General features: G+C 43.0%; 2 protein-coding genes across 4 annotated transcripts in view; one reads left to right on the top strand and one right to left on the bottom strand.

Annotated features, from left to right (window-relative positions):
- Positions 1-1809, bottom strand: part of CLDN10 (claudin 10) — a 92910-nt gene extending 91101 nt beyond the window's left edge. The window contains exon 1 of the mRNA XM_053384593.1: positions 1676-1809. Within this exon, the coding sequence (XP_053240568.1) occupies positions 1676-1697 (22 nt within the window). The 5' untranslated portion in view covers positions 1698-1809. The remainder of the gene's footprint in view (positions 1-1675) is intronic.
- A 150-nt stretch (positions 1810-1959) lies between these two features.
- ABCC4 (ATP binding cassette subfamily C member 4) overlaps positions 1960-25100 on the top strand; it is a 164404-nt gene continuing 141263 nt past the window's right edge. For 2 of the 3 annotated variants that reach the window (XM_053384577.1, XM_053384578.1), the window contains exons 1-4: positions 1960-2154; positions 21776-21886; positions 22470-22590; positions 24292-24510. In XM_053384577.1, the coding sequence (XP_053240552.1) occupies positions 2078-2154; positions 21776-21886; positions 22470-22590; positions 24292-24510 (528 nt within the window). In that variant the 5' untranslated portion in view covers positions 1960-2077. Of the gene's footprint in view, positions 2155-21775; positions 21887-22441; positions 22591-24291; positions 24511-25100 lie in introns of all 3 variants that reach the window. The other variant, XM_053384576.1, reaches the window with a different exon arrangement.

Here is a 25100-nt window from a genome sequence, read left to right as displayed (position 1 = left end):
ATCCCTTCCAATTCTGCCGTGCTAAGATTATATCAAGCAGCTAAAGGAATGAAAAGATGCTTCTGAAACATTTGGGAATCACAGGAACGCTCTCCCCACCAGTGGCTTCCAGCAAGAACTTGCATCTTCCTTAGGAGAGAGGAAGACCAGAACAAGGGAGGAAAGGCTCAGAGTTCAGGTAGGTTGAAATGCCATTTGAGGGCCTATACTATCGGAATGCTTACTTCTCGTGTCGCCCATCCTCATGCGCCAGACTGGTACTAACATGGCTGGAGCCAGGCGCCTGCTGATTGCTCCGTTTTCTTTTCAGGGAGTGAGCTTTTCCCCAACATAAACTCGTTTATCCAGCCCACGGCGACCCCTGCCGCCCGCTCTTACCGGCGCTGCATGGCTGCCCACTACTGGGTCAGAGGAGCACTGGAAATAGCTTGTGTGCATGTGTTATTTGCACATGCACAAACGTTATTTCCGGTGCACAGCTGAGTCGGAGGAGGCTCATGCACATAAGTTATTTCCAGTGCTCCTCCGACCTGGAAGTGCGCCGGAAATAGCGTGCGCACACATATGGGCATGCGCTCCCCTGCCCTCTGGTCCGCTGCGCGATCAGTGCTGGAGACACTGGCTGACCCCTGATATACAGTCGTACCTCAAGTTGCGTTTGCTACATGTTGCGTTTTTTCAGGTTATGAACACGACAAACCTAGAAGTGTTTACTTCCGGGTTCACCGCTTCGCACATACGCAGGAGCACTCTATCATGTCACATACACGTGGAGAAGCGGCACTCTACTTACAGACATTTTGGGGTGCGAGCGGCATCCTGGAACAGATCATGTCCGTAAGTAGAGGTACCACTGTACAGTGGTACCTCTGGTTAAGTACTTAATTTGTTCCGGAGGTCCGTTCTTAACCTGAAACTGTTCTTAACCTGAAGCACCACTTTAGCTAATGGGGCCTCCCGCTGCTGCCGCGCCACTGGAGCACAATTTCTGTTCTCATCCTGAAGCAAAGTTCTTAACCTGAAGCACTATTTCTGGGTTAGCAGAAGCGTCTGTAACCTGAAGCGTATGTAACCCGAGGTACCACTGTACTTTGTTCTGGACAAATCCCTGGAGAGCTGTGACAACCCTCAGGTACTGGGTCAGAGGGAAGAAAGGGGTCCTTGTGAAACATGTTGGGGGAGTCTGTGGCTTCCAGCAAGTGCTTTTGCACATAGCCATCACGGCTAGTTGCCTTTGGTAAGCCTCTCCTCCATGCAATTGTCTAGCCCTCTTTGAAAGCCATCCCTTCCAAGATGCTCTTGTGGTGCATCTGATTCTCCTGTGCTTCTTTGCTCCTGCAAAGAGATGACTATGGTGAGATCCTTTGGTTAACATCTATCTGGGCTGGAAAATATTAAAGAATCAGAGGACTGGTGAGCTTCCCTTGAAGCACAACTGATCAAAGGCAGGCAGATCTGTTAGCATCTTGATAAAGATGCTCAAACGACAAAGGGTGCTATCATGCCCCGCAAGCGTCCCAGAAAAAGCTCCCGAGCCGATGGAGAAGAGAGCAGTTAAGTGGCCAGTGGGCTATTGTCTAGAGTTGAGTTGTTACCTTTATCTTAACTATATATTAAATATTATTTGATTATTGATGTAAACCCCCAAAGGTATTGTCTGTAGCTGAGTTTTTACCTCTATCTTCCGTACATTTCATTTCATTGCTACGGCTAGTGGCTGGTGCAAAGGAAGACTCTTCTGATTCTGATCCCAGGAGCGGGATCCCCTGCGAGCGGTGAGCGGACCGGAAAGGAGACCGATTAGATCTTGGAGCGCGCGCGCGCGCCTGCCTGTCTCCTCCCTTCCCCTCCTTTCGGATGGCTGCGCGGCTGCAGCTCCCTCTAGGGCCCTCCGGGCGGCTTGCAGGTCGAGGGTGTCGGGTTTCCCGGAAGCGGCGGCGGCTGTCCTGCCCTGCCCCGCCGGGGGAGGCTCTTTCCCGGCAAAGCAGCGGCGGCCGGGCCACTGGGCTGCCGGGTCCCGGCCGATCGGCGTCGCCTGCGGCTGCTGCTGCGCCCTGCGCTCCTTCCCCGGCGCGCGATGGAGGCGCTGCCTTCCCGGGACGAGAAGCGCAACCCTTTGCGCGGTGCCAACTTCTGCTCGCGGCTTTTCTTCTGGTAGGTCGGCGGCGGGATCCCTTTCGTGTTGTGTTTTCTAATTTTTTTACCCCTTTGCTTTCCCTTCTCATTCCAGCAAATTAATTGGTGGTCGGTTTTTTTTTTTGCATCTTCCCCCGCTTCAGTTGCGGAAGATGAGAACCAACGCCAATGGTACCCCTGGACACGTGCAGAGTGCCGAAATGAAAACCCACGCGCTGTTAAGATGCGGGGTGTTCAGAGCGCCATTCTGCCTGCATACAGCCCCGGGATCTTCGGGCGGAGGGCGCGATATAAGTTAGATAGACAAATGAATCTGCCATCGGGCCGCAAATCTTGGGAAATATTTTTCTTCTTTTTTCTTGCTTCCCCTTCTCATTCCAGCAAATGATCGAGTTGCTCCTCTGCCTTAATTAATTGTTGATTTTATATTTTGCACCCCCCCTCCGCTTCAGTTGCGGAAGATGAGAACCAGCGCCAATGGTACCCCTGGGCATGTGCAGAGTGCCGTAATAAAAACCCACGCGCTGTTAAGATGTGGGGTGTTTAGAACGCCGTTCCGCCTGTATACCGTCCCGGGATCCTCTGGCGGGATATGAATTAGATAAATAGACAAAACAAAATTTTTGTTTTGTTTTGTCTATTTATCTAATTCATATCCCGCCAGATAAATAGACAAATGGATCTGCCATGAGGCCGCAAATCTTGGGAAGGATTTGCTTTCTAGTGTGTCTCTTCATCGACATGAAGCTGTGCTTGGGGACACGAGGTGACCAGGGGATTGTGTTCTCCCCATTGACTTAATCTCCACTTCCTCCCCTCCCAATCTGTGTTTATTCTAGAGTAGCTTGCATTTCAGTATCATAATTCTGGAGCAAAAGGTATTGTGTGTTCAGTAGTAGTATTTGTTTTTCTACAGTTTTTGAAAACTAGTAAGTAGATTGTAGGATTTGTTAAGCTTCTTGAACACTGAAAAATGATGTGGGCGTTCTCTAAACTAAAGCTGAATTCTTAACACCACCTAACTGGAAGTAAACCCCACTGGCTTAAATTGGACTTAACTTCTGAGTAGACATGGTTAGGATTGTGCAGTAATTTATTTGTCCAAGTGAACCAGGGTTTGGAACCGGTAAATAGTGCTTAAATGGAAGAGCTTTCTCTTTGTGTGCAGAAGTTTGTGATATTACACAATTCAGCCGAAGTGAAAGAAAATATAAAAGATACGAAAATGAAATCCATCAAATCTAACTGAAAATAATATCCCACAATCATGACATGTGTGGATCCCATTCATTCCCATCTTACCCTGTAACAAGAAATTTCCTAATCATACAGCTCATTCTTATACATGCCTACTCAGAAAGCAAGTTCCACTTATCTAGGAGCAAACCTTACTGGACTCAACAGGGCTTAGTTCTGGGTAGACCTGATTAGGATTGGGCTATAAGTTTAAGTTTCTGTCTAAAAGAAAAGGGCTAGGTTTATATTGTTGTTCCGTAGCACCAGAGTGGATTTATTTAGAATAAGGATGATTTAGGCAAGAATATCACTTTACATGAAGAAAAAGGGCCACGATCCTGCTTGAAGTTAGGTGTGCTGGAATGTGGGCTAATTGCCCAGAAATTTCCATAAACAGAGCTGGTAATTACTGGGCAACAGCAGATCTTTTGTGAGATGGAAAGTAAACCTTTCTGATGTTTAGTTGCTGGAGTCACAAATATCCATCACTTGCATTCATTTCTGTAACGTGACGTGTCATGTTAAATTTATCGTCCTAGTTAAATTTTATCATCCTTGACTTCAGGTCATATATTTTTTTCCTCGCTGTTCCTTACCCATTTATAATGTGAAATGAATTCATGCACCTCTTTTAAGCACCCTGATTAAAGTAAAAGCAGGCTTTTAAGGCGCATGAATTCAATTTTATTTGAGAAGTGTTGATTTTAAACATCTCAGGTAACCTTTCATCCCTTATCCTAGAATAAAAAGGTAAAGGGACCCCTGACCATTAGGTCCAGTCGTGGCTGACTCTGGGGTTGCAGCACTCATCTCGCTTTATTGGCCGAGGGAGCCGGCGTACAGCTTCCGGGTCATGTGGCCAGCATGACTAAGCTGCTTCTGGCGAACCAGAGCAGCGCACGGAAACGCTGTTTACCTTCCCACTGGAGTGGTACCTATTTATCTACTTGCACTTTGATGTCCTTTCGAACTGCTAGGTTGGCAGGAGCAGGGACCGAGCAACGGGCGCTCACCCTGTCGCAGGGATTCGAACTGTCGACCTTCTGATTGGCAAGTCCTAGGCTCTGTGGTTTAACCCACTTCTCACTTTAACAAAAACTCCAGCTGCTGTTCGCTCAATTTCTGCCAGGGTTAGCTGACTTTTGAGACACGCACAGTGGAGGAACAATAACTTATATCTTCCCGCAACTATGCAGTGCTCTCTTCTTCTGGATCCTGTTTTCGTTGCTAGGCTCCACTCCATCCTTGTAGAAGCAAAGAAAATTGGGGTCCTTGGTTCAAATGTTGCCCCTGCCAACAACTCACTAGGTGACTTTAGACAGGCTGCCTTGTCTTTCTCAGCTTCAGTCCACACCCCACCCCGCTCCTCTGCAGTATCCTGGGGACAATAACCCTGACCTACCTTAAGGAGCAAGATTTCAGCCAGGCCAGACTGAATGTGATTAGGATCCCCCACAGCTAATTTTGTACTTGTAGTTTCATCTGGCCAGCCACAGTGAGAAGAAGGTTGCAGGGCTACATGGGCCTATGGGGTGGTTTGAATGGAAGATTTGGGAAGTGGTGCTTTGGGCGAGGGTGTTTAACTGAGGCAAATCATTTCTGCCCCCCCAAAACCATGCTATATTCTGCAAGGTGGAAAGACAGGTACAGTCATACCTCGGGTTACAGATGCTTCAGGTTGCACGTTTTCGGGTTACGGATGCGCCGAAACCCGGAAGTACTGGAACAGGTTACTTCCAGGTTTCTGCGCAGAAGCACTAAATCGCGCTTTGCGCATGCGCAGAAGCGCCAAATTGCATCCCGCGCGTGCGCAGACGCGGCCCTGTTGGTTGCGGACGCTGTGGGTTGCGAATGTGCCTCCCACACGGATCATGTTCGCAACCCGAGTGACCACTGTACATTTATTGTTCCTGTCTACCTCTCTGCCCAGCAGATAGTAATTACCGTATTTTTTGCTCTATAAGACTCACTTTTTCCCTCCTAAAAAGTAAGGAGAAATGTGTGTGCGTCTTATGGAGCGAATGCAGGCTGCGCAGCTATCCCAGAAGCCAGAACAGCAAGAGGGATTGCTGCTTTCACTGCGTAGTGATCCCTCTTGCTGTTCTGGCTTCTGAGATTCAGAATATTTTTCTTCTTGTTTTCCTCCTCCAAAAACTAGGTGCGTCTTGTGGTCTGGTGCGTCTTATAGAGCGAAAAATACGGAAGTTTTGTGTGTGCGTGTGTGAGAGAGAGATAGAGAGAGATACAGCATAAGAAACTCAGAGATATAAGCTAAGTGCCAAATGACTCCTTAAACCAGGGTTACAGTCGCCGAAACAGATGCCTAGTTGCCATTTTGGGGTCAGACAGCTCAAAAGTCATATTTTTCAAGACAACTTTTGGGTTCTGATTCATTCTGATCATGCAGATAAAATATCACAGGCAGAATTCTATAGGATGTGTTGTTGGTGCGTGAAAATGGTCAAGATCCAAGGCTCCCCAGTCATGGACCTCCAGATGGTGGAGATGTCGGGCAACAACCATCCTGGCACTGAGGCATCTTCAGTTGGTCGCAAGTGGCTGATAGCCAGGTGCAAAATGAGTCTGGTGCCTGGCAAATTTTGAATGCTTTGGGGGGGGGCGCTGTTAGAGACAGCAGCCTTTTGGGGCTGTTAATAACCAAATTGCAGATCTATTTGCAATACAAGATGGGTATTGCTGTACGTACAGCCGTATGAGAGTCTCCCAGGCGCTGGCCAGAGATGTTTTGTGTTCTTTAGGTTCAGAATATGAAGACTTCAATAGTTTTGACTAAGAATGGAAACATTTACTGCTTCCCATAAGCTAAGGAGAAGTGTGATTGTTGCTCACTCCCAACCATCCTGGTCCATGTAAATATGCAGATACTATTTCTCTAAATGCTTGCTGATGTCTGTTCCGTCAGGAATGTTATCTGGGGAAAGATTATGCAGGAATGGTTTGTGCACAAGGTAACTTTGATGTATTAACAGCTACGGCAGGGGTCTGCAACCTTTAAGACAAAAAGAGCCACTTGGACCCGTTTCCGAAGAAAGAAAAACTGGGAGCCGCAAAATTCGTCATTATAAAAATAACTTTTCTGTCACTTTTTTTTATTATTTCTTTGTTTGACCCCTCAGAATTACTCCTCCTCATAGAAATAAACGTTAAATTAACAAGTTACCTTTTTGTGTGTGTGTGTTCTTCACTCCCCTTCAAAACAGTGACCAGCGTACATGCCCCCTTTCAATGCAGTGACCAGCGTACATGCCCCTTACACTGTAGCGGGCGGGCAGAAAGGTGATGTCGGGACAGTGCGTGACTAACGCACGGACCGCCCCCATGCGACGTCACAGCCAGAACAGCGCCTGCCACAGTGGGGAGTGTCGGGGCGCACAATGCGCCTCCTCCCCTCGCTAGTATCTTCCCTGGAGCCGCGGCAAAGGTGTAAAAGAGCCACATGCGGCTCCGGAGCCGCGGGTTGCAGACCCCTGAGCTAAGGGAAGGTCACAAGGTGGTTTAGGTTCAGACACGGCAGGTCTCCGCCATAGAGTTAACAGCTGAAGGCTGAAACAAATTGTTCCTGTAAATGCATTCATCTGAATTTCTTCCTTCCATGCCTCTTGCCTTTTTGTATGTATTGATCCAATCTTGTGTCTGAAAATGGGTATCTTATATGCATGTGGTTGTTCTGATGTCTTAGAATAATAGAATTGTACAGTTAGCAGGGACCACAAGGGTCATTTAGTTCAACCCCTGAATTGTAGGAATCTTTTGCCCAATGTGGGATTCGAACCCATGATTTTGAGATTAAGAGTCTCATGCTCTACCAACTGAGCTTTCCCATTGTCCTCCTTTTTCAGTGTATTGCACAGTTTGGGATGATGTCACAGGGATCAGCTTCTGAAAATGTGCACAGTCTTATGTCTGTTTGCATGTATGAGTGAAGGGAAACCACCTGTCTGCAGCGAAATTGGTCTGGAAAGTAACCTACACAATACGAATGGTTTGGGCTAGTGGTACCTAAACTCTTTTGCCATGGACGACTTGGAAATTGCTGATGATATTGCTGGACCCCCTTATGATTTGTCTCCCTGATGTAACAATTGTAGTGTGTGGTACTAGGTGCTGTATGGTTTTTAACTGTTTTTCTATTGCTTCTTTTATTTATTTTATTGTATTTTATAGCGCTAGAATTTGCATTCCATAGAATTATTAGGATATTTGATCCACAAACAAGCCATAAGGAGTTGATAGGGAATTTAAGAGTAGCTGCTTGCATGTTGGTTGCACAGAAACGGAAATAAATAAGTAACATAACATAACATAAATGTAAATGAATAGAATGATTTTTCTTTTTCTTTTTTTTTTTTTTTGGAAATATTTTTATTCAAGAATAAAATAAACATAACATACATAAACATACAAAGACAAAAACAAAACAAAAAACATGTACCATTTCATATCCTGATTTCTTATACCTTCCTTCCCCGACTTCCTCATGCCTCCCTTTTCTGTATTCCAAATTCTTATCAATTACTCAGCAAATCTTCCCTTATTTTAATTTAAGTTTAAGCTAATCTTCCTTATTCTCCTTGTCTTAACCATTACTAATAGTAACCGTTTACTTTCCAATCCATCATCATTCTAACTTTCATTAACTTTGTGATATTTCTTTAAATAGTCCTTAAATTTTTTCCATTCTTCTTGCGCTGTTTCTCTTCCCTGGTTTCGGATTCTGCTCGTCATTTCTGCCAAGCCCATGTAGTCTATCACCTTCATCTGCCATTCTTCCAGTGTGGGTAGATCTTGCGTCTTCCAGTACTTCGCAATGAGTATTCTAGCTGCTGTTGTAGCATACATAAAAAAAGTTATGTCTGTCTTTAACACCCCTTGGCCGACAATACCCAAGAGAAAGGCCTCTGGTTTCTTGGTGAAAGTATATTTAAATACCTTTTTGAGTTCATTATAGATCATTTCCCAGAATGCCTTAATCTTCGGGCACGTCCACCAAAGGTGGAAAAATGTACCTTCCTTTTCTTTACATTTCCAACATTTATTGTCAGGCAAATGGTAAATCTTTGCAAGCTTGACCGGGGTTATGTACCACCTATAGATCATTTTCATAATATTTTCTCTTAGGGCATTACATGCCGTAAATTTCATCCCGGTGGTCCACAACTTTTCCCAATCAGCAAACAAAATATTGTAACCAATGTCCTGAGCCCATTTAATCATAGCTGATTTGACCGTTTCATCTTGTGTATTCCATTTCAGCAGCAAATTATACATTTTTGACAAATTCTTAGTACTGGATTCTAACAATTCAGTCTCCAATTTGGATTTTTCCACCTGGAAGCCAACTTTACTGTCCAATTTAAACACTTCATTTATTTGGTGATAATGCAACCAATCTCTCACCTTCCCTTTTAATTTCTCAAAACTCTGCAGTCTCAGTTTGTCCCCTTCCTTTTCCAAAATTTCCCAGTATCTTGGCCACTTAGACTCCATGTTTAACTTTTTAACTGCCTTAGCTTCCATTGGCGACAACCACCTTGGAGTTTTGTTTTCCAGCAAATCTTTATATCTAACCCAAACATTTAATAATGCTTTTCTGACAATATGGTTTTTAAAACTTTTATGTGCTTTAACCTTGTCATACCACAGATATGCATGCCACCCAAAAATATTGTTAAAACCTTCCAAGTCCAAAATGTCTGTGTTTTCAAGAAGCAGCCATTCTTTCAGCCAGCAGAAAGCTGCCGCTTCATAGTACAGTTTGAAGTCTGGCAGGGCAAACCCCCCTCTTTCCTTTGAATCCGTTAATATCTTAAATTTAATTCTGGGCTTTTTGCCCTGCCAGACAAATTTAGATATGTCTTTTTGCCACCTCTTGAAACAGTCCATTTTGTCCATTATTTGCAATGCTTGAAACAAAAACAGCATTCTTGGCAATACATTCATCTTTATAACTGCAATTCGACCTAACAAGGAAAGCTTTAAATTTGACCAAATCTCCAAGTCTTTTTTCACTTCTGTCCAAGTTTTTTCATAATTATCTTTAAATAAATTCACATTCTTAGCTGTCATGTTTATAGCCAAATATTTCACTTTTTTAACCACAGTCAACCCTGTCTCATTCTGAAACCTTTCTTTTTCAACCTGTGTTAGATTTTTCTCCAATACCTTTGTTTTTAACTTATTCAATTTAAATCCTGCCAATTGACCAAACTCTTGGATTATTTCCAAAACTCTTTTCGTACTAGCTTCTGGCTCTTGCAATGTAAGTACTAGGTCATCTGCAAATGCTCTCAGTTTATATTGTTTAGCTCCGACCTGAATCCCTTTAACCAACTGGTCCCTCCTAATCATATTAAGCAAAACCTCCAGGACCGATATAAAAAGTAATGGGGAGATAGGGCACCCCTGTCGTGTCCCTTTTTCAATCTTGAACTCTTCTGTAACCACATTATTTACAATTAATTTTGCTTTCTGTTCAGAATAAATTGCACCTATACCATTCTCAAACCCTTGGCCTACCCCCATCCCCCGGAGGTTCTTCAACATAAAGCTCCAAGAAATGTTGTCAAAGGCTTTCTCGGCGTCCACAAATATCAAAACAGCCTTAGTGTTTATGTTCACTTCCAACTTTTCCAAAATGTCAATTATATTCCTTACATTATCCAACAAATGCCTTTTCGGGAGAAAGCCTGCTTGGTCCCCATGAATCTCCTCCATCAAAACTCTTTTCAGTCTCTTTGCTAAAATGTCAGCAAAAATTTTGTAATCCACATTCAATAACGAGATGGGTCGGTAGTTTTTAAGTTGGGTCTTTTCAGTCTCTGTCTTTGGTATAAGTGTAATATAGGCCTCTCTCCACGTATCGGGTGCCCTTTTCCCCTCCATAATCTCGTTACAGACTTCCTTCAAAGGTTGTATCAACCCTTCCTTCAGTACTTTATAATATTTGGAAGTCAGTCCATCCGGTCCTGGGGATTTGCCCAACGCCATGCCTTGAATGGCATCTTCTATTTCTTGTGCTGATATCTCCTGGTTCAAAATGGTCTTACTTTCCTGCGAGACCTTTTTCAGCCCATTTTCCTCGAGGAATTGTTGTATGTCCATTTCCTTCTGCGGCCCTTGTGTGTAAAGTTGTCTAAAGTAGTTCTGAAAACAGTTCCTGATTTCAGCTGGGTTACTTATATTCTTTCCTTCCACTTCTATATTTGTTACCGTGTTGAGTTTTTGTCTCTTCTTTATTTGCCAAGCCAATAACTTGCCACATTTGTCAGCAGATTCAAAGGTCTTTTGTCTCATTTGCTTAATTTTCCACTCTAATTCTTGATTCGTCAGTTCCATATATTGTGTTTGATAAAATTTGATTTCTCTTAAAATCTCTTGTGATTTTGGCTTCAATCTTAGTTTCTTTTCCCCTTCTTTTATGAATAGAATGATTTTTTTATGTGGTAAAATATTAATACAGTAAGCCCACAACTTATATACTTGGCAAAAAATTAAAAAACGGAAAATAGCAGGTGTCTGGGGGAAAAAGACTTTGGCAATCCCACCCGCCGTTGAACCCAATGTGTTCTGACTATACGTAATTTTGGCTTATGTACTATTACTAACGGGACATGGGTGGCGCTGTGGGTTAAACTCCAGAGCCTAGGACTTGCCGATCAGAAGGTTGGTGGTTCGAATCCCCGCGACGGGGTGAGCGCCTGTTGCCCGGTCTCTGCTCCTGGCCACATGTGTGCCGGCTCCCTTGGCCAATAAAGCGAGATGAGCACCGCAACCCCAGAGTCAGCCACAACTGGACCTAGAGGTCAGGGGTCCCTTTACCTTTTACTATTACTAATAATACAGTTTAAAATTGGTATGAATATTGAATGCAGACATATGACGAACCACCTGAATGATTCTTGTGGACCGCTGGTGGTCCATGGACCACAGTTTGGGACTCCCTAGTCTACAGGAACTTTTAAGTTTTTGTTTAATGAGAACTTTTAAGTTCTTGTAGCTAGCAGCACAAAACTCCAAGGACCACTGTTAAACCAACCTATAGACAGTAAGCACCATGGAGATGGCGGGGCTTACTTCTAAGTAAACATACGGGACTGTGCTGTAGATATGCTGCATTTTGACTTTTTATTTCTCATTAGTGAGAGAGGAAAGGCAAGACCTTTGAAAATCCTTTGTAGTTCAGATAATGTGCTGGATTAGCCAAGTCACCCTGTTTCTGAAATGATGCAATCTGGTTGAAATCTTTGTATTTCCTTTAGTTATTTTACCCGCATAAGTAGCTTAAATACTTTCCAGTGGCTTTTCTAGCGCAAGGCCCAGGGCTGGTGTATGTTCTGACCGTACCATGAGCTCTGAGTGACTAACTGCCTGTAAACATTTTGCAGCGTATAATAAACAGACTCTCTGAGGAATCTGCCAAGAGCGAAGATTCAGGGTTCAGAGTTGTGTATACTTTGTGTGGAAGCTACTTCAGAATCCCAGATTCTGCGCTTCAGATGGATGTGTGTTTGCTTTCAGAATTTATTCTTCTTTTAAGAAGAATTTATTCTTTTAAGAAGAAGAGCTTAGAAATGTTTGGCCTGGATTGGAATTCATGCTTAAGATTTAAGTTGGTCGTGACCTTGAAGATGAGATGGCAAAAGTTGCTGTATGAGTCATATCCTTTGCACCTCTATAGCATTTTTGAATGTTCAAATGTGTTTGACACATAGGATCTTCTTCAGTTTTTAATTATACTGTCTATATAAACATACATTTATAAAATGCAAGAACAGAAAATAATACGTGTAACATTCATCATTCAGCTTCCACTGGCATTTCAGATCATGATGTAATATTTATTGCGTAAGTTGATTTATATGTTTTAGTTTCTTCCCAGTCCAAAAGGAAATTCAGTGGATTAAGTCTGGTTATATACTCATATACAGGAGCCATGCATCCATGAAATTCTCTCTTAGTTAACTATCTGACAAAACGGCTATATGAAAAAAAATATTGGGGGGGGGGCTGGTTCTGATGCAGCCACATACATTGATTTGTGATCCTTAAAGCAGTAAGGATCCTTAACCCCATAAGATTCACCTTCATGAAGGTGTCTAAGGCCACCTAAATCTGTAACTGAGTTGTCTAAGCCACTATGTTGACCAGCTGTAGGAGCTGCAAGAGAATTGGTGGGACGAGCATATGCTTCTTGCATTCCAGCGTTCTGTTTCCAAGCTTACATAGACAGGTGTCCTGGAAGCTCATAAGAAGGACATGGCGATGGATGGTCAATACCTAGTACAGTGGTACCTCGGTTTTCCAACAGCTTAGTTCATGAACAACTTGGAACCTAAATGCTGCAAAACCGGAAGTAGGTGTTCCGGTTTTCAAACTTTTTTTTGGAAGCAAAATTGCAGTGTTCTAAGGTGATATTTGGTGCTTTTGTTTTTGCTAGCTATTTTGCGTTTTTTTGTTTTGAGGCTTTTTCAGTTAATTTGTTCTTGTGACTGTGTGGATCCCAGTTCAGCTACTGATTGATTGATTGATTGATTGATTGATTGTGTGACTGCGGAAATGGATAAAAGCCCCCTAAACAATGACTATCATCCGTGTAGGTAAGAAAAAATTTTAATTGTTATTTTTATCATCTACAATATTTATTTATTTATTTTATAGTACAGTACATTGATTATTGCTTTCATTTTATGGATCAATGGTCTCGGTAGATAGTAAAATTCATGTTAAATCACTGTTTTAGGGGTTGTTTTTAAAAGTCTGGAACGGATAAATCCATTTTGCATTACAGTACTTTCTATGGGAAAGCGTGCCTTGGTTTTGGAATGCTTTGGTTTTGGAACAGACTTCCGGAACGGATTAAGTTTGAGAACCAAGGTACCACTGTACTTGCCTAGAACTTGAATATTTCATTTAGGTTTGTTGGCTAATGGCTGTTGATACACCTGTTTTCTATTATATTTTAGGGGTGGAGATCCTAAAACATTCCACATTTTGTGGAAATGCAAGAAGAGAACAACTTAATAGATCTTAGACAACCTGGAGGTCCCAGACTGTGGTCTATGGACTGCCAGGGATCCAAAAGATTCATTCAGGTGGTTCCAACAGGAAGTATACAGAAGTACAAGGAGAACCACTTACTAGAACAGCAGTGGATAGAGTATTGCATGGCTCAAGCTCATGACGTAAATTTATTTATATTCATGGCGATTTAGGCAGGCTCTCAGAGAGAGATAAACTAAACTCTAGCTTTGGTTGTCAAGGCATTTATCTGAGCTACAGGATTTCCTGGGTCCAGTACACTTTATGTACACTCTGTTCCCCACATATAATCCATTGGCAAGAACTGTTGCTTATGACAACTGAAAACATACGTTGTCCAATATATCTAACATGACTTCTCCCTTTTGCACACAAAAGGGTTTCCTTCCCTACCTGATCTAGCTGTTGCATGTGCTTTCAAGCCCGCTGTCACCAGACAGTACCAACCACAGTGGCCTCGGCCCAGTATACCTGAAGGAGCGTCTCCACCCCCATCGTTTTCCCCGGACGCTGAGGTCCAGCTCCGAGGGCCTTCTGTCGGTTCCCTCCCTGCGAGAGGCATAGCTACAGGGAACCAGGCAGAGGGCCTTCTCGGTAGTGGCGCCCACCCTGTGGAAGGCCCTCCCATCAGATGTCAAAGCAATAAACAACTACCTGACATTCAGAAGACATCTTAAGGCAGCCCTGTTCAGGGAAGTTTTTAATGTATGACATTTTAGTGTATTTTTGGTCTCTGTGGAAGCCGCCCAGAGCGGCTGGGGAAACCCATCCAGATGGGCGGGGTACAAATAAATTATTATTATTATTATTATTATTATTATTATTATTATTACTACTACTACAGGATATCCAGCAACCACAGGTCAGAACAATCTGAGCCCCAAGTGGAAAGGTGAAAAATGCCCCATGTGCAGAGCAGCAGATAACTCAAGAAAGTTAGTTGAGCCCCACATGATGTGCACTATATTGTGGAGGAATTAAGCAGGAGGAAGACTTTCCAGAAAACACCCTCCCAGTTTAGAAATAAGAACATTGCACCTAAGCTTGAGAGGTGTAAAAAGAGTGCTGTAATAATATTAGTATTAATATTATTATTAATAATAATTTTATTATTTATACCCCGCTCATCCGACTGGGTTGCCCCAGCCACTCTGGGCAGCTTCCAACACATATAAAAACATAATAAAACATCAAACATTAAAAGCTTCCCGATTCAGGGCTGTCTTCAGATATCTTCTAAAAGTTGTGTAGTTATTGATCTCCTTGACATCTGATGGGAGGCTGTTCCACAGGGAGGGTGCCACTGCCGAGAAGGCCCTCCGTACGTCTATAAAAAACAAACCCTCATAACAGAAATACATATCCACCCAGCTCTCTTTCTAAATTTCAGATAGTGGGTACTTCTCCCACTAGTAAACTTATAAGAGATATTTTATTTCTTGTATTTTTATCTTGTACTGTAAGTCTCACGGACCGTGTTCACTGGGGTTTCCTGTGCTTGTTTTACCAACATCACAGCTCCTTATGTGGTGGGGGACCTCAGCACCATTCTGCTTCCTCCAGCAATGCTACATGTGGGAAGGGCTCTCCTGCTGTTGCTATGGTTTTACCTTTCCCTCTGGACCAGTTATTTTTTTTTAAAATAAATGTTTATTAAAGTTTTACAAAACAAAAAGTTCATCATTTCACATGGATCATTCCATTAATTAAAGCCCACAGAAAAATCAGAAAACAAAAATATATAGCAAAAAAGAAAAATAGAAAAAAGAAAAATCCACTTTAAAAAGTTACAAAATTCCATGTCCCTCTGTCCTGACCTCCTCACATCTCCCTTTTTTGTGTTCCTCTTTATTCCAATCTAATTCAGCAAGTTCAAACCCTTCTTCAAACCATGCTTACAATTATGTTTTTCTAATTATTATGTCCCAAGTTTTCATTATCTTAGCCCATTCCTCATCTTATATACTAAGACATAATTTTATTCTGTTCATAACCCCCTTCTCCTTTTTGAAATTCTTCTTTTCATTCACATTTAACCAAATCCCACATGCCCTGTTACCTTCACTTCCCACATCATGTTAACACTCGAACATTTTGCAATATTTTTGTAAATAGTCCTTAAACTTTTTCCAGTCCTGTTCCATCAGTTCTTCTCCCTGGTCCCGGATTCTGCCAGTTCCCTCTGGACCAGTTAAGCTGGGGATTGACTGGTGTCTCCCTGGCAGCAGGATGTCCAGAGCTTGGGGTCCCTATACCATCTCTAGCATCTCTCCTGGTGATGGGGAACTTGTGGCCCTCCAGATGTTGTGGGACTCCAGTTCCCATCATCCACAACCAGTGGCCAGGGATGATGGGACTTGTAGTCCAGCAACATCTGGAAGGCCACAGTTTTCCTCTCTCTGTACTAGAGAATAAAACGACCCTTGAGGAAAAAAGCATTTTTTTTATATGTGGTGGACTTGTAAACGGGTAAAAGAGTATTGGGAAATGATCCATAATGAATTGGAAAAAAAATGTTTACAAGTACTTTCCCCAACCCCCCCCCCAAAAGTCCATTCTGTTGGGGATAATTCAGACTGAAATTCCCAGGTGTCAAAAAAGGTTATTTATGTATGCTACTACTGTGGCCTGTGTTTTGTTAGCCCAAAAATGGAAAACGAGCGAGGTCCCAATTAAAGAGTGGCAACTTAAGTTGACAGAATATGCGCAGATTGCAGACTTAACATATAGAATAAGAGAACAAGAAGAACATACGTTTAGAGAAGATTGGAAAACATTTATTGAATATATGGGAAATAACTGTGTACAGCTGAAAAAGCTGACAGCGTTAAGATAAATTCAACAGTGTAAATAAGTTATGATGGTTGTAATAATGGAATACTAAATGATATCGTTTCTGTAAAATATGCAGGGATTTATGATATTTAAAATGAACCATGGAAAGGGAAGAAGGGAAGTCATTGATATCTTAAGGATGTATAAATGAGAAAAATTGACAAAAATTACGTAAAATAAATAAATAAAATGACCCTTGAGAACAGAGAAGCCGGCCACCCACGATGAAGTGAAGTACAAATTGAATAGTCCCTAAGTGAGTCAGAAGCAGGAAGACTGCATGTTAGCTAGTCTTTCCTCGTTTTGTTTTATAAACCAGACATTTGTATATAAGTTTGGAAGTGGATGTTACTGTAAAGTCACCATGTTTATAGGCAGAAGTTTGGATAGTAAAACGTTGAAACAGCCCTATGTTTCCACAATCTCTCCCTTCACCCTGACCCTGTTGAATTGTTTGTTCTAACTCAAGGGAGTTACAGTGTCTGAAAAACAGCTCTCAAGGCTGAACAGTTCTCTAGGCGCCCAGGCAATCGTAATACCCTTTCACAACTGTGCAGCTTATTTTGTATTTCCATCATCCAAGAGTCAAATCCCAAATGATGTCTTTAATTTCTTCATACAAAGTATTTCTTTACTGCCCTGCTTTGAAAGATTACTAGGGCAGTGTTCAAAAGTGTGAACGAAATATTGTGCAGAACTTAAAATATATACAGCCCCCATTTGCACTATTCATTTAAAGCAGTATTATTCTACTTTAAACAGTCATGGCTTCCACCACAGAATCATGGAAACTTCTAGCAACTCTCAGCATCCCTAACTAAAGTTCCCAGGCTTCTTTGGGCGGAAAGCTGTGACTGTTTTAAAGCTGTATAACGCTGCTTTAAATGTAATAGCGCAGACAGGGCCACAATTTTAAATCAGCAAGCATTTTAAAAAGGCAACACAGAAACAAAATGCCAATAAACTAGAGGAGAATAAATAAAAAACCTCAAGAATTATCTACTATCTAAAATCTGTAGGTGAAGGTCTTCACTTGCTGCAGAAAATCTTGCAAAGTTGATGCCAGATTCACCTCGTTGGGGAGGTGATTCCAGAATAATGGGGCCACTTTGGAAAAGGCTCTGCCCTTCGTGGAAGCGTTCTTGGAGCTGGTTTAAGGCACAGACAAGCTAGTATGGAAAGAGTTTCTCCTTTAGCCATTTGGTTCCTAAGCTGTTTAGGACTTTAAAGGTAAGCCCTAGCACCTTCAATGGGTTAGCTTTGGAGCAAATAGGGAGCTAATGTAGAGCTTTCAAGATACTTGTGATATGAGCTATTTTGTAAGCTGATTTTTATAGAAAAAAATTAATCCCCAAGGATTGATTTGGAAAGTTGGCTGTGATCTGGTGGTGGTTGGGGCCACAGGCGCAAGTTTGCTTTGTGAAGTTCGCCCTTTATTCGGAGCTGAGGAATGGAGTTGGTTTTGTTGTTGATGATGCAGTTATGTGTTTTGTTGCTTTGTCTATCGGAGGCTGGCACAACTTCTGACCCACCAAGATGAATATGGTCTGCCTGCCAGATGTTTGACAGCACTTGCCTCTTCCCACCCAGCCCTTCAGGACTTGGCATGCGGTAAAAACAAGAGGTTTATTAAACGCTCAGTAAATGCTTTTGCATGACTGGTGGGACTGTGTTTGGCTTGGTAGATCACACGTTTTGCAGGTCTGGTCTAGAAACACCTCGCCGTTTTTGAAATGTTGCTGGGCTTACATACCGATCCTAAACATGCTTCCTTCGAAGGAAGTCCCAGCGAATGAAGCGTGCCTTTACTTCTTGATAGCATGTTTAGGATTACAGCCACCTTACACCTGTCCTTACAATTAGTGGCGATAGCATCCCTTGGTTACACTGAGACAGGCATGAAGTTAGATCTGAAAAGCATTCCTGTGCATCTTGACCAATGTTTTCCTATTGTGCTGAGCTGCTTTGATGACTTGCTGAAATCTGGCTCCTTGACAGATGCAGTGGGCAGACTTTTCTTATTTGAGAGTTGCTCTCAAAGAGCTTCGTTCCCACTTGTGACACAACAGGGCTGAAACATGATTTCCGTCGGCGGTTGGACTTATTCTAGCAATGTGCAGGTGTCATCTGCCTAGATCTTTACCTGGTCTTTGTCAAGGTATTCTGTGAATTTGTTAACTGGGGCAATACATAGAGATAGTAATCTCTCCTTATCTCCCTGGTCTTCCTGATGTAGTACTCAAAATGACTCGTAATGTGAAGGGAGGGAAGAAATGAAGGTGGAGCTGTCTTTCTAGACAACCCATTGTGTACAACATCAGTTGTTGCTGAGGTGTATTTCCCATCATTTCTGGCCTCTGGCTGTGGCTAAAAGCAGGACCACCAGGTCCTCACCGCTGGTGTTACTGGTCACCCTGTTCCTTTTGGAAGAGAGTTGCGAGGGAAAAGCACAAGTCCTTGGAAATCTCTAGGAGTGACCTGCAGGTTGTGCTGCTAGAGGATTCATTTGAATGAAAAGCAGCATAGAAACACAGTGGTACCTCGGTTTGCGAACATCTCCGTTGACGAACATTTCAGTTTTTGAACGCCGTAAACCCGGAAGTACCGCATTTTTCGCTCTATAAGATGCACCAGACCATAAGACGCACCTAGTTTTTGGAGGAGGAAAACAAGAAAAACAATATTCTGAATCTCAGAAGCCAGAACAGCAAGAGGGATCGCTGCGCAGCGAAAGCAGCGATCCCTCTTGCTGTTCTGGCTTCTGGGATAGCTGTGCAGCCTGCATTCGCTCCATAAGACGCACACACATTTCCCCTTACTTTTTAGGAGGGAAAAAGTGAGTCTTATAGAGCAAAAAATACGGCAAATGCTTCGGTTTTCAAACACGCCTCGGAGATTGAACATGCCACACGGCTTCAGCTGAGTACGAGATCCTGAGGCCTAGCTGTTGGCTATTGAATTTTCAGTTTTTGAATGTTTCAGATCTCAAACAGTCTTCCAGAACGGATTATGTTCGAAAACCAAGGTACCACTGCATAACATAATAAATCAATCCAAACCAAACCTTTGGCCTGCAAGGTTGTTTCAGCCAAGGCACAGACACCTAACATATCTGTGGGGGACAGACATGATGTCAGGTGTGGAACAGGTAGAGGTGGGGCTTGGACAAATGAAGCTTTGTAGGATTGCCGGTGCTAGTTGGGAACTACTTCAGGCAAAGTTTTAGTGTTTGCTAAGCCTTGCATACTCTTTTTTGACCAGGCAGTTTGATTTCAAACCATATGGGCAAGCCAGGGCACCTGATGTCTTTGTGGCATCGGGTGATTGACAGCTGGGTGACCCTGCCCACCTGTCAAGCTTGAACCGCAGGGGTGCTTGGAGATAAGGATCTGACCTGTCTGCCAGATCCAGATTCCCCACCTCTGATTTTTAACATCACATATAAAATTCTGCTCTTTGGTGTATTTTCAAGCTGCACAGAGCAATCCTTTGCATGGTTACTCTGAAATCTTACTTTGTTCTCCAGTGCTGTAGATACGCTACCTAAAAACCTTCATAGCTAAGGTTTAACTAAGCAATGACCTTGTCTTAAACATCTCTCATTTGAAAAGAAAAAAAGGAATATTTTTTCCACTCCCCTCTCCTCTTTGGGGCCCTCACATCTCTCTCGCCAGGTGAATGAGGCTGCAGGAAACCTTCCTTTAGTGTAAATATCAACCGGCTTTGTTTCCTTTAGTGTTTTGTGATAAGCACACACAGCTCTGTACAAAGAGCTCCACGTGCCCAACCAGCAGATGGTTGACTCTGGCTTGGGGAAGCCCCATAAGTTTGTGTTTAGCAGGAGGAGCCAAGCTGAAAAAAGCCTGGGGGAGCATTTCTGTTTAAGAGCAGACTGTGCCCTGCCTATTTCCCTTTTTAAAAAATGGTACGTGCATATAATGTGGCCAGTCTTGAGGAGGGGAAATAATTTCTGCCATTGAGAAAATTACATCTTTCTTGAAGGGCTTGGCTACATTGGGGAGCAAGGGCTTAAAAATCTCATTTTTCTCAGCCTTGAATAGGAGAAAGCATTAAAGCACCGCTAATTAATGAACGACAAAGGACTTCCGTGGTGGTTAAGTCCTTTGCAAAGCAATTGAAAGTCCAAAGGGCGCTGAGGCAGAGGGGCTTTAGACGACAAAGAGTTTCACAGAACCGAAAAACCATTTTTGCAGCATGAGCATTGATGCTCCTCCTTCACCTCCAGCTTTTCTTGCCCTCAGGGTCAATGCGGGTTGGGAGAACAAGAGCAAAGTTGCCTAGAAATACTATCCTTAAGAAACCTGCTTGTGACATCAAAGGTCTCCCCTTTTTGCCTTTTGTTAGCTTAATGTGTTAGGCAGTGTAGACACCATATCATTAAAGTGTTACCCCTCACCCAATCCTGGGAAGTATAACTTACCCTGCACACTTATCAAACTGCAGGTCCCACAATTCTGGGGTGTTTTTTTTGGTTTTTTGGTGGGGATGTGTTTTAAAGGTATGGAGCTGTGTTCAAAATTAGCCAGGCACCAGGTGCATTTGGCACCTGGCTTTTGACCACTTTTGCAACCACGTGAAGATGGCTGAGGGTCATGTTAGAAATGCAGGAATAATAATAATAATAATAATAATAATAATAATAATAATAATAATGATGATGATGATGTTTTTATTTATATCCCTCCCATCTGGCTGGGTTTCCCCAGCCACTCTGGGTATATAAGCTGGATGTCAAATGGCTCCTTAAAACAAAGGTTACAGTCGCCAAAACAGAACGCTGTTTGGGAACAAGATGGCTCTAAAGTCATACAGTCAAACCTCGGTCCCCGAATGTCTCTGTTTTGAAACGTTTTGGCTCTTGAACGTCGAAAACCCAGAATTAAATGCTCCGGTTTTCGAACGTTTTTCAGAAGCTGAATGTCCGACGCGGAGTGCAGGAAGCTCCTGCAACCAATCGGAAGCCGCGCCTTGGTTGTTGAACATTTTGGAAGCCGAATGGGCTTCCGGAACGGATTGTGTTCGACAACCGAGGTTTGACTGTATTTTTCAAATGATGGGCCGACTGTGATTGATTCTCTGTTAAACATCTGGGTAGTTCAGATGAGCACCTTGAGCTAGTTGAAGAACTTTGAGAGCTTAAAGAAGAAAAGTCACTTGATCCAGAATATTTGGAACAATAATTGGCCACGAGACTTTGAAAAGCTGGTGTCGCTGGATCACGTTTGTCAGTTTTGTTGAATTAATTAAACTAAATGGTTTTCATCAGATTTTGAATAAATGTGCAGTTAATTGTCACTGTTTTGAATTTTATTGTGCTATTATCTTCCTTAGTATAATGCTTCCTTCCATATAATGCTCTGTATACTGAATTCCTGCTTTTATAATCATGTAAGCCTTAGTCCCTTAATAGTGTGTGTGTGAGAGAGAGAGAGAGAGTGAGAGAGTGAGGGAAATTGACGTGTAAAGCAATATTTTATCATTTAAACAGGTGGCTGAATCCTTTATTTGTTACTGGTCATAAAAGGAAACTAGAAGAGGATGATATGTTTCAGGTACTCACCGAAGATTCCTCTAAGGTGCTTGGGGAGGGGTTGCAGTGGTAAGTAGACAACAGAATATCAGTGATTGTATTTGAATTTTTTTAATTCTTCCACAGCATGCATCAATCTGTCTCTTCCCCAGGTCAAGGATTTTTGAAATGTATGAGAAGAAAAACCCTATAGTACCAGCTTTCTGCTCTATCTCTGCTTGCTGTGCTTGTATATTGGAGTTCTTGTGAGGCAAGACCGGTTTTTCAATGGCTCAAGTATCAGAATTGCCTTGGATTGCATTTAAACTGATTTCCGGCTTTCTCTGTGTTGCGGAAAGTACCGTAACCATTTTGATAGATCTCTCAATAACTTTGTAAGTGCGGGCTTATTCTGACCTGTGCCTGTTTATAGGGTCAACTTGTCCTTGCAGGGAAAGCAAACAACTGACGCTTGACTGCTCTCATAAGCTCAGGAGAAGGCCTCTCTCTTTTCCAGCAAATTATCACAGTTCATCTTATGTTTCTGTACAGTTGATACATGAAAGCAATCATTTTGTGGACTGATACTTGTCTTTTCCTTTCTTTCATTTTCTTTCTCTCTCTCTCTGCCCCCCTCCCCTTCAGCATCCTTCACTCATGTTTTATTTTATAGGTACTGGGACAGAGAAGTGCAAAAGGCAAAGAAGGAAGCGAGGATGCCACATTTAACAAAGGCGATTATACTTTGCTACTGGAAATCTTATCTGCTTCTGGGATTTTTCACGCTGATTGAGGTAATGCAATGAAAGAGATACGCTATAAGATCATAGAAATCATAGAATCATGTAGAGTTGGAAGGGACTATGAGGATCATTGAGTGCAACCCCCTGCAATGCAGGAGTAACAGGGATCGAACCTGCAACCTGGGCATGATCAGCACCACGCTCTGACCAGCTGAGCTGTTTTGCAAGGCAGAATTCGGTGTGGTGGTCCTGCTCTCTTCCTCTCCCTTTCCCTCAAGCCTCTATGTGCTGAAATCCCACCTCCCCTTTCCGAGCTTCGATACCCTTGCAGCTTTCTCTTTAAATGTGGAAGACACTAGCCGCAAGCTGTACTCCTCTGTGTATTTTGGGTTTAGCGGCACTAATTAAAGCTGTTTTTCTGCCTTCAGGCAAAGCTGCAGGCTCAACTGACTTCACTTTGGCTCCTCAGTTTGCTTGCTTTTTCTGTAGGAAGTGCCACATTCACACAATACCTTTAAAGTGCTATGATCCCACTTTAAACCTTCGAGGCTTCGAGTGGCTGTAGTTTGTCAAGGAGTTGCTAGGAGACCCCATTTCCCTTCCAGAGCAGAGTGGTTTTAGGAACCAGCCCTTCTTCTTAGGAAACTCTGGGATTTGTAGCTGTGTGAGGGGAATAGGGGGGGTCTTCTAACAATTCTCAGGGACGCGGGTGGCGCTGTGGGTTAAACCACAGAGCCTAGGACTTGCCGAGAAGCCTGGCGGTTCAAATCCCCACGATGGGGTGAGCTCCCGTTGCTCGGTCCCTGCTCCTGCCAACCTAGCAGTTCGAAAGCACGTCAAAGAGCAAGTAGATAAATAGGTACCACTCCAGCGGGAAGGTAAACGGCGTTTCCGTGCGCTGCTCTGGTTCGCCAGAAGTGGCTTAGTCATGCTGGCCACATGACCCGGAAGCTGTACGCCGGCTCCCTCGGCCAATAAAGCGAGATGAGTGCCGAAACTCCAGAGTCAGCCACGACTGGACCTAATGGTCAGGGGTCCCTTTACCTTTACCTTTAACAATTCTCTGCGCCTGTAATAAGCCACAACTCCCAGAATTATTTTGGGGGCAGCCATAGTTGTTTAAAGTGGTATCATAGTGCTTTCAACCTATAGTGTGAATGTGCCCGGTGACTTCAAATGCAGCAGTCATAGTGCTGAGAGTATGCTGATGTTGTCCCACATTTAGCCACAGTAGCCAGGTGGGTCCTATATTCCCTTTATAGCCTGTAGTCTCCAAGAGGCAACTGATTGTGACATTTTTGGTAGGGTGTGGACAGATGAGGGCTCCTAGACAGATTATTTTCAGAGAGCTAGTGTAGCACCACAGCAAACAGATTGCGCTATGAACCTGAAAGTTCCAGGTTCAAATCCTGCCATTGCTTTGAATTTCCCAGGTAAGCATCTTTCCCCCACATTCTGACTCGCGCTCTTCAACTACACCGTTGTGTCTAAGCACGTAGCAAAGCTTAGGTGCAAATGACCGGTGTAGGAAGGTAAAAAAAAAATAGTCCCCATGTTGTGCAGAAACATGTTCTATTATCTACAAAACAGTGGACTAAGATGGTTTGATGTTTGCTGGTTAAGATGATTCTGCTTTTGAAGCAAGTTAAAATGAGACGCTATTCTCTTCTAGAGGAAGATTTCGCTATTATGATTCTGCTGTGTTTATTAAAAGCCTCTCCCTCCACCCCCGCTTTTCTCCCCACTCTTTAGGAAACGCTCAAATTAATCCAGCCTATATTTCTGGGAATGATTATTGCTTATTTTGAAAACAGTGGCTCGGATGTTGCCTTGAAATACGCCTATGCCTCCGCAGCTGCCTTGTCCGTGTGTACGCTGGTTTTGGCCATCTCTCACCACTTGTATTTTTATCACGTACAACGTGCCGGCATGAAGCTTAGAGTGGCCATGTGCCACATGATTTATCGCAAGGTGGGTAATATATTTCCTTTATCTCAATAAACAGGGCACTTAAATATGTGGGGTCTTGTCTGGCTTTGCATATGCTGAAGCAACTCCCTTTTAAAACATATGCTTGAAGTTGATAGCATTAGGAACAGGGAGGGGGAAAAATCCATGGATAATATTTGGATTGTGATTAGGTTTTGTTTTATTTGACTTATTCTGCACTGGATCTTTGTTCAGAGATGAGGCTCTGAGGGCTGACTTTTTGAAGCAAATCACTGCAAGCTGGAGAGGCCTTGGCAGCCATTATACACACTCCTCGACCTTTACAGGAACATACCAAAAGAGGCTAAGAAGAAAGATTTAACTGTCAAGGTCCAGGAATGTGGGCTGATGCTGGGAGGATGAATACAAACCCAGGCTAGTAGTAAATCAGTTTCCAGCGGCTTCTTGTTTGTGACATGGTGGGCCTAAATTTTGTTTTCATTCTTGCCTCAGGAACTTGAACCTTCACTCCCCACCCCAAATGTCTCTGACAAAAAATTTCCTCCTGTATTTGCAATATAAGACATGGGTAGGGCTGGGCGATATATCGTCCAAAACAGGTTTGAAGTCCA

This window comes from Podarcis raffonei, chromosome 4, assembly GCF_027172205.1.
Source record: "Podarcis raffonei isolate rPodRaf1 chromosome 4, rPodRaf1.pri, whole genome shotgun sequence".
Taxonomy (NCBI): domain Eukaryota; kingdom Metazoa; phylum Chordata; class Lepidosauria; order Squamata; family Lacertidae; genus Podarcis; species Podarcis raffonei.
Note: the sequence above shows the minus strand (reverse complement) of the source record. Positions and strands in the feature narration are given on the sequence as shown.